General features: G+C 47.3%; 1 protein-coding gene across 2 annotated transcripts in view; it reads left to right on the top strand.

The window, feature by feature from the left end:
• The window catches only part of LOC105489818 (cytochrome c oxidase assembly factor 8), a 30,041-nt gene extending 16,730 nt beyond the window's left edge, over positions 1-13,311 (top strand). For both annotated transcript variants that reach the window (XM_011754952.2, XM_071099509.1), the window contains 2 exons: positions 10,269-10,359; positions 12,958-13,311. In XM_011754952.2, coding sequence (XP_011753254.2) covers positions 10,269-10,359; positions 12,958-13,063 — 197 coding nt within the window. In that variant the 3' untranslated portion in view covers positions 13,064-13,311. The remainder of the gene's footprint in view (positions 1-10,268; positions 10,360-12,957) is intronic.
• Positions 13,312-16,926: the final 3,615 nt, after the last annotated feature.

Here is a 16,926-nt window from a genome sequence, read left to right as displayed (position 1 = left end):
TCTCAAACCCCTGACCTCAGATGATCCGCCCGCCTCAGCCTCCCAAAGTTCTGGGATTACAGGCGTGAGCCACCATGCACGGCCAAAAATAGAAAAATTTAGAAGTACAGCATAATGGCCAGGTGCGGTGGCTCACGCCTGTAATCCTAGCACTTTGGGAGGCTGAGGCAGGCAGATCACGTGAGGTCAGGAGTTCGAGACCAGCCTGGCCAACATGGTGAAACCCTGTCTATACTAAAGATACAAAAATTAGCTGGGCATCGTGGTGCATGCCTGTAATCCCAGCTACTTGGGAGGTTGAGGCAGGAGAATCATTTGAACCTAGGAGGTGGAGGCTACAGTGAGCCGAGGTCGTGCCACTGCACTCTAGCCTGGGCAACAGAGCAAGATTATGTCTCAAAAACAAAAAAAAAAAGTACAGTATGACAGCTGTTCATACAGCATTTACGTTGTATTAGGTATCATAAGTAATCTAGAGATGACTCAAAGGATATAGGAGAATGCAAGTAGGTTTTTTGCAAATATTTGGAGACAAGGCCTTGCTCTGCCACTCAGGCTGGAGTGCAGTGGCGCAATCATGGCTTCCTGGAGCTTCAACCTCCCAGGTTCAAGCCATCCTCCTGCCTCAGCCTCCCAAGTAGCTGGGACTGCAGGCACACGCCACCATGCCTTGCTAATTAAAAAAAATTTTTTTTGTAGAATTTTTTTCTCACTGTGTTGCCCAGGTTTATCACACCATTATAATATTTTATTTTATTTTATTTTATTCTATTCGAGACGGAGTATCGATCTGTCACCCAGACTGGGGTGCAGTGGTGCAATCTCGGCTCGCTATAAGCTCCACCTCTGGGTTCAAGCAATTCTCCTGCCTCAGCCTCCCAAATAGCGAGGACTACAGATGTCCACCACCGCACCCAGCTAATTTTTGGTTTTTTGTTTTTTTGTTGTTTTTTGAAGTGGAGTTTCGTTCTGTTGCCAGAGTGGAGTGCAGTGGCCCTATCTCTCACTGCAACCTCCGCCTCCTGGGTTCAAGCAATCCTCCTGCCTCAGCCTCCCGAGTAGCTGGGACTACAGGTGTGTGCTACCACACCAACCTAATTTTTTTTGTATTTTTAGTAGAGATGAGGTTTCTCTTGTTGGCCAGGATGGTCTCAATCTCTTGACCTTGGATCCACCCACCTCAGCAGAGTACTGGGATTACAGGTGTGAGCCACTACACCCGGCCCGTTTTGTTTTTTGTTTTTTTGAGACGGAGTTACATTCTTGTTGCCCAGGCTGGAGTGCAGTAACGCGATCTCAGCTCACCGCAACCTCCGCTGCCTGGGTTCAAGGGATTCTCCTGCCTCAGCCTCCTGAGTAGCTGGGATTACAGACAAGTGCCACCCTGCCCAGCTAATTTTTTTTTTTTTCCTGAGACAGAATCTTGCTCTGTCACCCAGGCTGGAGTGCAGTGGCATGATCTTGGCTCACTGCAAGCTCCCTCTCCCGGGTTAACACCATTCTCCTGCTTCAGCCTCCCAAGTAGCTGGGACTACAGGTGCCCGCCATCAAGCCTGGATAATTTTTTGTATTTTTAGTAGAGACGGGGTTTCACCATGTTAGCTGGGATGGTCTTGATCTCCTGACCTTGTGATCCTCCTGCCTTGGCCTCCCAAAGTGCTGGGATTACAGGCGTGAGCCACCGCACCCAACCTATTATACCATTTTATATAAAAGATTAGTGCATCCTGAAATGTTGGTATCTGTAGTAGTTCTGGAACCAATCTCCTATCGATACCAAGGGACAAGTTTTCATTTATAGCTATGATAAAGTTTAATTTATAAATTAGGCACAACGAGAGACTAGGAATGATAACTAATAAAACAAGTATAACAATATGCCAGTATCTCAAATCTTGTGCTTTGCAACAATTACCAAGTAAATAAGGGTTATTCGGACACAAGCACTGCTGTATGGTGACAGTGGATCTGATCACCAAGACGGCTGCTGAGTGACTCACTTAGAGTGGGGAGTGTCTACACCGTGAGTGTGCTGGGCAGAGGGAGGACTCACCTCCTGGGCGGGTCGGAGCAGGACGTTGGGAGGTTTCATCACGCTGCTCAGAACAGCATGCAGTTCAAAACTTATGAATTGTTCATTTCTGGAATTTTCCATTTAATATTTTCAGACCCCACTTGACCTCATGGTAACTGAAACCATGGAAGGCAAAACCATGGATGGAGGGGACTGCTGTGCTACCGCCATCTCCCTTACACAGTTGAGTAAACTGAGGCACAGAAGAAAATGAAGTAGCCCCAGATTACATAGGAAATGGCGGCATTGAGATGAAAAGCAGAGCAGAGGGCCGTAGATTTAAACTGCTCTTCATTCCGGTGGCACTAGACCTGTCCGAGTGGCCAGAGGAGACGTGGCTCTTGTCCTCTGTCTGCTGTGTGGCTAGGGGCCATGCTTGTGCCGTCTGAGTGTTTTTGTCTGTGTGAATCGAGGGGTTGCCGGACACCTTCCCCGCTCCATGGGAGGGAGGGTGGAATCATGCCCTTGGCCCCCTTGCCCGCTCCCCCGTGGGCCGGAGCGTCAGCATCAGCTGTGCCACAGGATGGTGTGCACTCTGCTGGAGGTGGCACCTTCAGGGGAAGCAGCTGCCAGGGAGGCTAGAGAGCACCCCGGATGGAAGCCGAGCGTGGTCCCTGCGCCTCTGCACGGGAAGTGCTGGAGATGCAGGAGCCCCTGAGCCGGAGCCCAGCGCTCTTATAAGAGATCTCATTTCCTGTTCGGGAACTGGGGCTTCTAAGCCAGAGTGCCCCTCCTGCACCTGCCACTCTGGATGTGGTTTCATTCCCTGGTCCCTGAGCCATAGCTGGGGGGCATGAGACTGGCCCCTGGGCTGCTCTGGGGACCCTACTTCAGGTCAGCCCTGCCACTCCCTGCCCACTCATAGGGCTGTGGGTCCTGCCCTGTGGCCTTTCTACCTCTCTTGCATGTGGGTGAGCCTGAGCGTGGCCACCGCCCTGGGAGTGCCACAGAGGCAAGCTGCACTGGTCCTCATGTGTTAACAGCCCCACCAGCACGCGGGAATGGAGTAGTCAGGCCAGGACCTGTCCCAGGAATGGGCAGGCTGTTAACCCAGGATGCATTCAAGTTAGGATACATTTCATTCCCGTGTAGCGGTGGCTCACAATAGGATACATTTCATTCCAGTTGCAGTGACTCACAGTAGGATACATTTCATTCCCGTGCAGCAGTGGCTCACAGTAGGGTACGTTTCATTCCCATGCAGCGGTGGCTCACAGTAGGATACATTTCATTCCCATGTAGCAGTGACTCACAGTTCCTCCGTAGAATCTGCAGGAAGTACTGGAGTGGCCGTGACGAAACACATCACTCATTGTGCATGGTATAGATACCTGCCTGGGTCTTAATCACTTGTGAAGAAACAAGTTATGGCTGTGACTGACCTTTATATACAATTCACATACCATAAAATTCACCCTGCCTTTTTCTTTTTTTTTTTTTTGAGATGGAGTCTCCTTGTCTAAATTCACCCTTTTGAACTGTAATTCCATGGCTTTTAGTCCCCTGCCTAAATTCACCCTTTTGAAGTGTAATTCCGTGGCTTTTAGTAGTCACAAGATTGTACAACTACATCACTAATTCTGAACATTTTCATCACCTCAAAAAGAAACCCCATACCTATTAGCAGCCAGTCTCAGTTCCTGCCTCACCTAACCCCAGCAACCCACTTTCTATCTCTGGATTTGCCTATTGTGAACATTTCCAGATAAATGGAAACATACAATATGTGGTCTTTTGTGTCTGCCTTTTTTCAATTAAGTTCATGTTTTCAAGATTTATATATGTTGTATCATGTATTAGTACTTTGGAGATTTTTTTATGACTGTATAATATTCTATACCATGTTTTGTTTATCCACTTATTAGTTGAGGAACATTTGGATTATTTCTCCCCTTTGGCTGTTAGGAATTATGCCACTGTGAATAATCCTGTATATAGCTACAGGTGAATTGCTGAGTTAAGTCTTTTTGGCCTGGCGCAGTGGCTCATGCCTGTAATCCTAGCTCTTTGGGTGGCCGAGGTGGGCAGATCACTTGAGGTCAGGAGTTCAAGACCAGCCTGGCCAACAGGGTGAAACCCCATCTCTACTAAAAATACAAAAAAGTAGCTGGGCGTGATGGTGGGCACCTGCAATCCCAGCTACTCAGGAGGCTGAAGCAGGAGAATTGCTGGAACCTGGGAGGTGGAGGTTGCAGTGAGCCAAAATTGAGCCAGTGCACTCCAGCCTGGAAGACAGAGTGAGACTCTGTCTCAAAAAAAAAGTTGCCAGGCGCAGTGGCTCATGCCTGTAATCCCAACACTTTGGGAGGCTGAGGCAGGCGGATCACCTGAGGTCAGGAGTTCGAGACCAGTCTGATCAGCGTGATGAAACCCCGTCTCTACTAAAAATACAAAAATTAGTCAGGCATGGTGGGGGGCGCCTGTAATCCCAGCTACACAGGAGGCTGAGGCAGGAGAATTGCCTGAACCTGGGAGGCAGAAGTTGCAGTGAGCCGAGTTTGCGCCACTGCACTCCAGCCTGGACGACAGAGCGAGACTCCATCTCAAAAAAAAGAAAAAGAGTCTTTTTTCCTCCTGAGGCCAAATACCTGGTGTCTTCTCTAATTCTACTTCTCCAACTCTTCAACACCAGCTATAGGTGTCCAGCAATTCAGTTCCATTCTGACACTGTCTACTTGGAGTTCACGTCTGATGCCACAGGTTAAAGATTCCGTCCCACAAGATTGCCTCCACCGAGGCAGTTTTTCTCTTTGGAGAAATTCCTGTTTAAATCCTTTGCCAGTTGCCAGTCCTGGGCCACTTGTTCCTCTGACTGACAGGCTATAAATCAGACTATGACCCCCTCCACAGGATTGATAATTTGCTAGAATGGATCACAACATTCAGAAAGGTGCTTTACTTTTAGCAGTTTTTTATAAAGGATACAACTCAGGGACAGCCAGATAGCAGAGATGCACAGGGCGAGGTATGGGGGGCATGCAGAGCCCCTGTGCCCTCTCTGGGCATGCCATCCTCCCAGCACCTTTGTTTGTTTGTTTGAGCAGGGTCTCACTCTCTTGCCCAGGCTGAGTGCAGTGGCATGATCATGGCTCACTGCAGGGTCAGCCTCCTGGGCTCAAGCAACCGTCCCTCGGCCCCACAAAGCACTGAGATAACAGGCATGAGCCACCGTGCCTGGCCTCTTCCCAGCACCTCAATATGTTCAGTAGCCCGGAAGCTCTCTGAACCCCATGGTTTAGGGATTTTTATGGAGGTCTCATTAGGTAGGCATGATTGATTAAATCATTGTCCATTGGTAATTAGCTCAATCTCCATCCCCTCTCCTTTCCCCAAAACGGAAAGTTTTGAGCTTCCAGTCAAGGTTTGGTCTTTCCGGCCCCCGTCCCGAAGCTGTGCAGGAGCTCACCAGAGCTGCCCCACTGGAACAGGAGCAGCTCCTGTCACCCTTAATCACTCAGGAGATTCTGAGGTTTCAGGAGCTCTGTGTCAGGAACAGGGGACAAAGACCAAATATCTCTCTATAATGCCACATGGGTCTTATGATAATGAACTCTATGTTTAACTTTCTCAGGAATTACCAAGCTGTTTTTCAGAGTGGCCTGGCCTGACCTATGTTTTCATTTCCACCAGCAATGTATGAGGGTTCTAATTTCTCTACATCCTTGTCAACACTTGTTATTGTCTGTGTGTTCAATAACAGCTATCCCAGTGGGCGTGGCGTGGCATGCCATTGTCTTTCTGATTTTCCGATGGTGTTGAGCATCTCGTCATGTGCTTATTGGTTACTTGTGTATCATCTTTGGAGAAATTCCTGTTTAAATCCTTTGCCCATTTTAAAAGTGGATGATTTGGCCAGGTGTGGTGGCTCACGCCTGTAATCCCAGCACTTTGGGAGGCTGAGATGGGCAGATCATGAAGTCAGGAGTTCAAGACCAGTCTGACCAATGTGGTGAAACCCTGTCTCTACTAGAAATACAAAAATTAGCCAGTTGTGGTGGTGCATACCTGTAATCCCAGCTACTCAGGAGGCTGAGGCAGGAGAATCGCTTGAACCCCAGGAGGCAGAGGTTGCAGTGAGCTGAGATCGCACCACTGCACTCCAGCCTGGGTGACAGAGCAAGACTCTGTCTTCAAATAAATAATAAATAAATACGAAATAAAATTGGATGATTTGTCTTTTTGTTTTTGAGATAAAAGAGCTCTTGGCTGGGCGAGGTGGCTCACGCCTCTAATCCCAGCACTTTGGGAGGCCAACGCGGGTAGGTCACCTGAAGTTGGGAGTTCAAGACCAGCCTGACCAACATGGAGAAACCCATCTCTACTAAAAATACAAAAAATTAACTGGGCGTGGTGGTGCATGCCTGCAATCCCAGCTACTTGGGAGGCTGAGCAGGAGAATTGCTTGAACCAGGAGGTGGAGGTTGTGGTGGGCCAAGATCGTGCCATTGCACTCCAGCCTGGGCAACAAAGTGAAACTCCGTCTCAAAAAAAAAAAAAAAAAAGTTATTTACATATTCTCAATACTAGACCCTTATTAGATGGATGATTAGCGAATGTTTTTCTCCCATTCTGTAGGTTTTTTCTCTTTTTTTTTTTTTTGAAACAGAGTCTTGCTGTGTCACCAGGCTGGAGTGCAGTGGCGTGATCTCAGCTCACTGCAACCTCCACCTCCCAGGTTCAAGCAGTTCTCCTGCCTCAGCCTCCCAAGTAGCTGGGACTATAGACACGCACCACTACACTCAGCTAATTTTTGTACTTTTAGTAGAGACAGGGTTTCACCATGTTGGCCAGGATGGCCTTGATCTCTTGACCTTGTGATCCACCTGCCTCGGCCTCCCAAAGTGCTGGGATTACAGGCATGAGCCACCATGCCCGGCCTGGTTTTTTTTTTTTTTTTTTTGGAGATGGAGTTTCACTCTTGTTGCCCAGGCTGGAGTGCAATGGCACGATCTCAGCTCACTGCAACCTCCACCTCCTGAATTCAAGCAATTCTCCTACCTCAGCCTCCTGAGTAGCTGGGATTACAGGTGCCTGCTACCATGCCCGGCTGATTTTTGTATTTTTAGTAGAGATGGGGTTTCAGCACGTTGGTCAGGCTGGTCTCGAACTCCTGACCTCAGGTGATCCGCCCAAAAGTGCTGAGATTATAGGCGTGAACCACTGCGCCCAGCCTTTTTTTTTTTTTTTTTTTTTTTTTGAGACGGAGTTTCACTGTTGCCCAGGCCGGAGTGCAATGGCGCGATCTCGGCTCACCACAACCTCCGCCTCCCAGGTTCAAGCGATTCTCCTGCCTCAACCTCCCTAGTAGCTGGGATTACAGGCATGTGCCACCACACTTGGCTAATTTTGTATTTTTAGTAGAGATGGGGTTTCTCCATGTTGGTCAGGCTGGTCTCGAACTGCCGACCTCAGGTGATCTGCCCGCCTCGGCCTCCCAAAGTGCTGGGATTATAGGCGTGAGCCACCATGCCCAGCATTTTTTTTTTTTTTTTTTTTTTTAACGAGACAGGGTCTGGCTCTTGCCCAGGCTGGAGGGGCCGTGGTATGATCATGCCTCACTGCAACCTTGAACTCCTGGGCTCAGATGAGCCTCCTTCCCCAGCCTCCTGAGTAGCTAGGACTACAGGCATGCACCACCATACCTGGCTAATTTTTTTATTTTTTGGAGAGATGAGGTCTTATTTTGTTGCCTAGGCTGGTCTTGAAATCCTGGTCCTGAACTCCTGGTCCCAAGTGATCGTCCTGCCTCAGCCTCCCAAGTAGCTGAGATTATAGGCATGCACCACCACGCCTGGCTAATCCTTTTCATTTTCTTGATAGTGTCCTTTGAAGACAAAAGTTTTTAATTTTGATGAAATCCAGTTTATCTATCTTTCTTTGCTTGTGTTTTAGGTGTCATGTCTAACAAATATTACTTAATTTGAGGTGATGAAGAGTTGCATCTGTTTTAAGAGTTTTTCTTTTATAGTTTTAGCTCCTATGTTTAGATTTTTATTTTTTTTAATCTACTGAGTTAATTTTTGTTTATGGTGTGCGGTAGAGGTTCAACTTATTCTTTTGCATGTGGTCATCCAGTTGTCCCAGCACTATTTGTTAAAAACACTGTTCCTCACTTTTACACTGTTGGTGATTGTAAACTAGTTCAACCATTATGGAAAACAGTATGGCGATTCCTCAAGGATCTAGAACTAGATGTGCCATATGACCCAGCCATCCCATTACTTGGTATATACCCAAAGGATTATAAATCATGCTGCTATAAAGACACATGCACACGTATGTTTATTGCGGCACTATTCACAATAGCAAAGACTTGGAATCAACCCAAATGTCCATCAGTGACAGACTGGATTAAGAAAATGTGGCACATATACACCATGGAATACTATGCAGCCATAAAAAAGGATGAGTTCGTGTCCTTTGTAGGGACATGGATGCAGCTGGAAACCATCATTCTTAGCAAACTATCACAAGAACAGAAAACCAAACACCGCATGTTCTCACTCATAGGTGGGAACTGAACAATGAGATCACTTGGACTCGGGAAGGGGAACATCACACACCGGGGCCTATCATGGGGAGGGGGGAGGGGGGAGGAATTGCATTGGGAGTTATACCTGATGTAAATGACGAGTTGATGGGTGCTGACGAGTTGATGGGTGCAGCACAGCAACATGGCACAAGTATACATATGTAACAAACCTGCACGTTATGCACATGTACCCTAGAACTTAAAGTATAATAATAAAAAATAAATTTAAAAAAGAAAAAAAAAAAAAAAAACCCTGTTCCTTCCCTCGTTGAATTGTCCTGGCACCCTCAGTGAAAATCACTTGCCCATAAATGTTTGGGTTTATTTCTAGATTAAGAGTTCTGTTGCATTGATCTGTATGCCTGTCCTTATGCCAGTACCATACTGCCTTGATTACTGTTGTTTTGTAGTAAGTTTTGAAATTGAGAACTGTGAGTCTTCCAACTTTGCTCATCTTTGGTCGAGATCGTTCTAGCTGTTGGGGTTCTTTACATTTCCATATGAATTTGAGATTAAGTTTGTGAGTTTCTGCAAAAAAAAAAAAAAAAAATCCAGCTGGGATTTTGATACAGATTGTTCTGAATCTGCAGGTCAATTTGGGGAGTATTGCCATCTTAACAGTATTAAGTCTTCCAACTCATGAACATGGTATGCCTTCCCATTTATTGAGATCTTCTTTCATTTATTTCCACTATATTTTGTTTTTTCTTTTGTTTCGTTTTTGAGTCAGGGTCTTGCTCTGTCACCCAGGCTGGAGTGCAGTGGCGGGATTTTGGCCCACTGCAACCTTTAACCCCCCGCCCCAGGCTCAAGCAGTCATCCCAGCTCAGCCTCTTGAGTAGCTGGGACCACAGGTCTACACCACCACGCCCAGCTAATTTTTGTATTTTTAGTAGAGACGAGGTTTTACCATGTTGGCCAGGATGGTCTCGATCTCTTGATCTCGTGATCGGCCTGGCCTCCCAAAGTGCTGGGATTACAGGCGTGAGCTACCGCACCTGGACTTTTTTTTTTTCTTTTCTTTTCTTTTTTTTTTTTGAGCTGGAGTTTTACTCTTTTGCCCAGGTTGGAGTGAAGTGGCGTGATCTTGGTTCATTGCAACCTCTGCCACCAACCCCCTCTACCCTCATATTTTTAGTAGTGACGGGGTTTCACCATGTTGGCCTGGCTGGTCTCAAACTCCTGATCTCAGGTGATCCACCCGCCTCAGCCTCCCAGAGTGCTAGGATTACAGGCGTGAGTCACATTTGGCTAATTTTTGTATTTTTAGTAGAGACAGGGTTTCACCACTTTGGCCACACTGGTCACAAACTCCTGACCTCAAGTGATCCTCCCACCTCAGCCTCCCAAAATGCTGGGATTGTAGGCAAGAGCCACTGCACCTAGCCTATTTTGTATTTTTCATTATACACATCTTACACGTCTCCTCTCAGATTTATTCCTAAGTCTTTTATTATTTTCGATGCTATCATAAGTAAAATTGTTTTCTTAATTTCATTTTCAGACTGTTCATTGCTAGTGTATAGAAATACAATTGATGTTTGTATATTGGTCTTGTATATATCCTGCAAGCTTGCTGAACTCACTTATTAGCTCTAATAGTTTTTTTTTGTTTATCCTTTCTCCTTAAGTCTTAATGTTTAAGCTGAAATTAACTTCCAGGTCAGAAGGCAACATTGAATGCAGAAGAAATGGCAGACTTTTACAAGGAATTTTTAAGCAAAAATTTTCAGAAGCACATGTATTATAACAGGTAGGTGTTTATTCTTTTCCTGAAAATTTGAATAGCACATCCAGATTAGGTAGGAGTGTTTTCTTACCTGAATTTAACCACATTCATGTTAATACCAGAGGTAGAAGTTGCAAGCCTTTATCAACTTTTTTTTTTCTTTTTTTTTTTTGAGACAGAGTCTCGCTCTCACCCAGGCTGGAGTACAGTGGCACGGTCTCCACTCACTGCAAGCTCTGTCTCCTGGGTTCACGCCATTCTCCTGCCCTAGCCTCCCGAGTAGCTGGGACTACAGACACATGCCACCACGCCCAGCTAATTTTTTGTATTTTTAGTAGAGACGGGGTTTCACCGTGTTAGCCAGGATGGTCTCCATCTCCTGACCTCATGATCCGCCCGCCTCAGCCTTCCAAAGTGCTGGGATTACAGGCGGCAGCCACCGCGCCCGGCCTATCAACTTTATTTTTTAAGTGACTGCAGTGGCTTACAAAGATACCAATTTTTTTAGGCCGGGCGTGGTGGTTCACACCTGTAATCCCAGCACTTTGGGAGGCCAAGGTGGGCGGATCACCTGAGGTCAGGAGTTCAAGACCAGCCTGACCAACATGGAGAAACTGTCTCTACTAAAAATACAAAATTACCCAGGTGTGGTGGCGCATGCCTGTAATCCCAGCTGCTCAGGAGGCTGAGGCAGGAGAATCGCTTGAACCTGGAAAGTGGAGGCTGCAGTGAGCTGAGATCGTGCCATTGCACTCCAGCCTGGGCAATAAGAACAAAACTCCGTCTCAAAAAAAAAAAAAAAAGGGTTTTAGCTGGTTACAGATAAATAATGACCTGTGTTTGCAGGTGAAATTAATAGGACATGATAGCTGAGATTTGCTTTAAAATATTTGTAGGTTGGATCCAGTGCCTCACACCTGTAATCCTATGACTTTGGGAGGCCAAGGTGGGTAGATCACTTGAGTCCAGGAGTTCAAGACCAGCCTGGGCAACTTAGTGAAACCCCATCTCTACAAAATTAGCCAGGCATGGCGGCGTGTGCCTATAGTCCGAGCTACTTGTAAGGCGGAACTAGGAGGACCACTTGAACCCAGTAGGTTAAGGCTACAGTGAGCCGAGATCCAGCCACTGCATCCCAGCCTGAATGACAGACAGAGTAAGACCCTGTCTCAATAAATAAATAAATAAGTAATAAAAATAAAAAACTATATATATATATATATATATATATATATATATATAAACAACAGTTTCAGAGTTACAAAGCCTGATGGGCAGGTGAAGCCAGACCTCAAAAATGTCAACATGGGCCAGGCACAGTAGCTCATACCTGTAATCCCAGCACTTTGGGAGGCCAAGGATTGCTTGAGCCGAGGAGTTTGAGACCAGCCTGGACAACATGACAAAACCCTGTCTCTATAAAAAATACAAAAATTAGCTGGGTATGGTAGTGTGCGCCTGTAATCCCAGTTGCAGGAGGCTGAGGCAGGAGGATCCCTTGAGCCCAGGAGGTGGAGGTTGCAGTGAGCTGAGATCCCGCTACTGCACTCCAGCCTGGGCTACAGAGTGAGACCTTGTCTAATAAATAAAAGAGAATGTAGATATAGTCAAAGGCTGGATGGACTCAGTGAGGGTCAGTCTGACCTAAAGATGAGTCCTGAAATAGCTGGATTCCGTTTCTAAGGTTGTCATGCATTACTCTGAATTAGTTAAGTCATTCAAACAAGCAAGTATAATCTTTTCCTGGTCTTTGGACTTGTAGCTTGTTTGCACTGGGCACAATCTCTGACAGGCTTCATGTTTTCTCTGTGGCACTTGGGTGAAGAGGACCAGCCTTACCCAAGATGAGGCCTTAGAGGCACCTGGCCCCCACCACCACCTCCGGCCCCTGCCTTCCCTGTGGCAACAGCAGAAGCGTAGCTTGCTTTTACATGTCATAGAGTCAGGTTGTCTGTATTAGTGAAATGGAATATGGCTTTTCCTTGAAGAACTGTAATCCCCACGGGCTACCGGTTTTCCTCTCCTGGAAGTGCTTATTTACTCCGGGCACTGCTCCTCATGACAGCATCGCTTAAGTAGGTAGAGATGTAAAGGTGGTTTGCAGGGGGAGAGGAACTTTCTGTCCTGCCATGCAAAGCCTCCAGAGTGGTCGTGGCCCATCACACCCCTTGAATGCCGCCAGCTCGCTAGGCCTGGGGTTTCCGAGGGCTCTCGGATCTTTTAGCAAAAATCGAAGTAGTACTTAAGAGGCTGAGGCAGGAGAATTACTTGAACCTGGGAGGCAGAGTTTGCAATGAGCCAAGATTGTGCCACTGTACTCCAGCCTGGACAACTAAGCAAGACGAAAAAACAGAACAACAACAAAAAAACACCAAAGGAGGATGGTGGCGGCCTCCAGAAACAAGGTTGGGGAGGGCTCCAGGGGTCGCCAGTGGGCCTCACTCAGCCTGAGGAGAGGCAGGCCTCTGCGGCTAGTTCAGCTTTAACAAGGGCGGGGAAAGGGCAAAGCAGTTGAGGCCTGGTCAGTTGAACTCACCCTCAGCCGAGAGCCGCTTCTGGGCCAGGGCACCAAGCCTCAGTCCCTGCCACCGTGTCACCTGTGCATCCTCTGTTTCTCTACAGAGACTGGTACAGGCGCAATTTTGCCATCACCTTCTTCATGGGAAAAGTGGCCCTGGAAAGGATTTGGAACAAGCTTAAACAGAAACAAAAGAAGAGCAACAACTAGGAGTCTACTCTGACCCAGCCAGAGTCCAGGTTTCCACAGGAAGCAGATGGTTAGAGGAGCTCCTTTTACAGGAGCTCTGAGAAAAACTGGAACTGATCTCAAGAAGCCCCACATCTCCCTAAGGGGCCCCATGGCTTGTTTGGGGGCAGGGTGGGTCCTGGGGCACTGTGGGCCGCCTGCCTGCCGATGTGGGCTCTAGGCCAGCTTGTTGTCACGGACACGGTGTCAAATAAAGCCCAAGCACTGGGTGCCCGCTTTCTCTGTTTCAAATTATACCCATTCAAAACAGAACGATTTAAAAATACTGGCCCGGCACAGTGGCTCACACCTGTAATCCCAGCACTTTGGGAGGCGAAGGCGGGCGGATCACTTAAGGTCAGGAGTTCGAGATCAGCCTGGACAACATGGCAAATACAAAAAATTAGCTGGGCATGCTGGCACGCACCTGTAATCCCAGCTGCTCTGGAGGCTGAGGCACGAGAGGCTTGAACCCAGGAGGCGGAGGTTGCAGTGATCCAAGATCGCACCACTGCACTCCAGCCTAAAAGACCGAGGGAGACTCTGTATCCAAAAATAATGATAATGAATAAATAAATAAATAAAAATACTAATAAAGTTTTACTGGAAAAAAAAGTCTGCTGACGGGAATGATGTGGAAGCTGACTGCCAAGCCGTCGGTGTGCTGGCCATGGGGTCGGCACCACCCTGGCTGGGAGTCATCGGCTGGTTGGTCCTCACAGGCTCATCCTGGATGCGGTGCGGTGTGAGTCAGCGGCTGGTGGGTTCTCACGGGCTCATCCTGGATGCGGTGCGGTGTGAGTCAGCGGCTGGTGGGTTCTCACGGGCTCATCCTAGATGCGGTGCGGTGTGAGGACGTGAAAGCAAATTCAGCATCTGGTGGGTCCTCACAGGCTCATCCTGGATGCGGTGCGGTGTGAGGACATGAAAGCAAATGCAATTTTATTGCATGCCAAAACATTTAACTTGATTGTTGGTGTTAACTATGTTAGTAGATTCTTCAATGCTGTAAGCAAACTAACAAGAAACAGCAGCACTGTTTTCGTCTTTTCTTAAACACGAAGGTTAAATGGCCAAGCGTGGTGGCTCATACCCGGAATCCCAACAATTTGGGAGGCCAAAGCAAGCAAATCACTTGAGCTCAGGAGTTCAAACCAGTTTGGGCAACATGGCGAAACCCTGCCTGTACAAAAAATGCAAAAATTAGCTGGGTGTGGTAGCACGTGCCTGTAGTCCCAGCTACTTTAGAGGCTGAGCTTCAAGGACTGAGCCAGTGAGGTCCAGGCTGTAGTGAGCCAAAATCCCACCACTAGGCGACAGAGCCAGACCATATCTCAAATAAAAATTAAAAAAAATTTAAAAGCCCGGGCGCGCTGGCTCACGCCTGTAATCCCAGCACTTTGGGAGGCCAAGGTGTGGCTCACGCCTGTAATCCCAGCACTTTGGGAGGCCAAGGTGGGCAGATCACGAGGTCAGGAGAACAAGACCATCCTGCCCAACATGGTGAAACCCCGCCTCTACTAAAAATGCAAAAATTAGCTGGGTGTGGTGGTGCGTGCCTGTGATCCCAGCTACTCGGGAGGCTGAAGCATGAGACTCACTTGAACCCAGCAGGCGGAGGTTGCAGTGAGCCGAGATCGCGCCACTGTCTTTTTTTTTTTTTTTTTTTTTGAGACTGTCTCAAAAAAGAAAAAGATTATTCTAGGCCTGGCATGGTGGCTCACACCTGTAATCCTAGCACTTTGGGAGGCCGAGTGGGTGGATCACTTGAGGTCAGGAGTTCGAGACCAGCCTGGTCAACATGGTGAAACTTCGTCTCTACTAAAAATATAAAAATTAGCCAGGCGTGGCACATGCGTGTAGGTCCCAGCTACTTCAGAGGCTGAGGCAGAATTGCTTGAACCCAGGAGGCGGAGGTTGCAGTGAGCTGAGATAGCACCACTATACTCCAGCCTGAGTGACAGAGCAAGTCTCCATCCCAAAAAAAAACAAAAAAAAAGACTGGCCTGGCGCAGTAGCTCATGCCTGTAATCTCGGCACTGGCTGGTGGATCACGAGGTCAAGAGATGAAGACCATCCTGGCCAACACGGTGAAACCCCATCTCTACTAAAAATACAAAAATTAGCTGGGCATGTTGGCGTACGCCTGTAGTCTCAGCTACTCGGGAGGCTGAGCCAGGAGAATCGCTTGAACCTGGGAGGCAGAGGTTGCAGGGAGCTGAGATCACACCACTGCACTCCAGTCTTGGCAATAGAGCAAGACTCCATCTTAAAAAAAAAAAAAAAAAAAAAAAAAAAAAGCAAGCCTGCCGGGTGCAGTGGCTCACGCCTGTAATCCCAGCACTTTGGGAGGCCAAGGCAGATCATGAGGTCAGGAGATCAAGACCATCCTGGCTAACATGGTGAAACCCCATCTCTACTAAAAATGCAAAAAAATTAGCCAGGCGTAGTGGTGGGTGCCTGTAGTCCTAACTACTCGGGAGGCTGAGGCAGGAGAATGGCGTAAACCCGGGAGGCAAAGCTTGCAGTGAGCCGAGATCGCACCACTGCACAACATCCGGGGTGACAGAGCGAGACTCTGTCTCAATAAATAAATAAATAAATAAATAAATAAATAAATAAAACGATTATCCAGCCAGGTGTGGTGGCTCATGCCTGTAATCCCAGCACTTTGGGAGGCCAAGGCAGGCAGATCACCTGAGGTCAGGAGTTCGAGACCAGCCTGGCCAATATGGTGAAACCCCGTCTCTACTAAAAATACAAAAATTAGCCAGGTATTGTGGCAGGCGCCTGTAATCCCAGCTACTCATGAGGCTGAGGCAGGAGAATTGCTTGAACCCAGGAGGTGGAGGTTGCAGTGAGCCGAGATTGTGCCACTGCACTCCAGCCTGGGTGACAAGCGACACTCTCTCTCCAAAAAAAAAAAAAAAAAGATTAACCCCAAAATTTGTATGCTCAAGTTTTTTTTTTTAATTAGGTTAAATATAATTGTAACAGCCATATTCAAATACAGTATTTCTGTAGGCTTTTAAATATTTACAAAATAAAGCTTATCTCAGTGATGTGGGTTTTTTGTTTGTTTTTTGTTTTTGTTTTTGTTTTTTGAGATGGTGTCTTCCTCGTTCGCCCAGGCTGGAGTGCAGTGGCACTATCTTGGCTCACTGCAACCTCTGCCTCCCAGGTGCAAGCGATTCTCCTGTCTCAGCCTCCCAAGTGCCTGGGATTACAGGCATGCACCAACACACCCAGCTAATTTTTGTATTTTTAGTAGTGACAGAGTTTCACCATGTTGACCAGGATGGTCTTGATCTCTTGACCTCACGATCTGCCCGCCTCGGCCTCCCAAAGTGTTGTGATTACAGGCGTGACCGGCCCAGTGATGTGTTTTATACCACTTTTCCCACAAAATGCATGTTTGTTAAAATTCCAAATATTTTAAATATGTTAATTTGAAGTTTAAAAGCAGAATAAAATTGAGTCTTTTTCCCCCACTTTGTGTGTTGAGTGGTGTTTAGTAGGCACTGATTTTTCACCTGCTCATATTCACCCAAAAAAAGGAACCAGATGTGGCTATCAGAAGTTCAGCAGGACTCACAAGGGCTATCTCAGGTCAGTGAAAACAGGACATCTAATGCCTTTTCTTCTTTTTGTTTTGTTTTGACACGGACTCTCGCTCTGTCGCCCAGGCTGGAGTGCAGTGGCATGATCTCTGCTCACTGCAGCCTTCACCTCCCGGGTTCAAGCGATTCTCCTGCCTCAACCTCCAGAATAGTGGGATTACAGGCACGCACCATCACGCTCGGCTAATTTTTGTATTTTTAGTAGAGACGGGGTGTCACCATGTT

This window comes from Macaca nemestrina, chromosome 7 (assembly GCF_043159975.1).
Source record: "Macaca nemestrina isolate mMacNem1 chromosome 7, mMacNem.hap1, whole genome shotgun sequence".
Classification (NCBI taxonomy): domain Eukaryota; kingdom Metazoa; phylum Chordata; class Mammalia; order Primates; family Cercopithecidae; genus Macaca; species Macaca nemestrina.
This window is presented reverse-complemented; position numbering and strand designations above follow the sequence as displayed.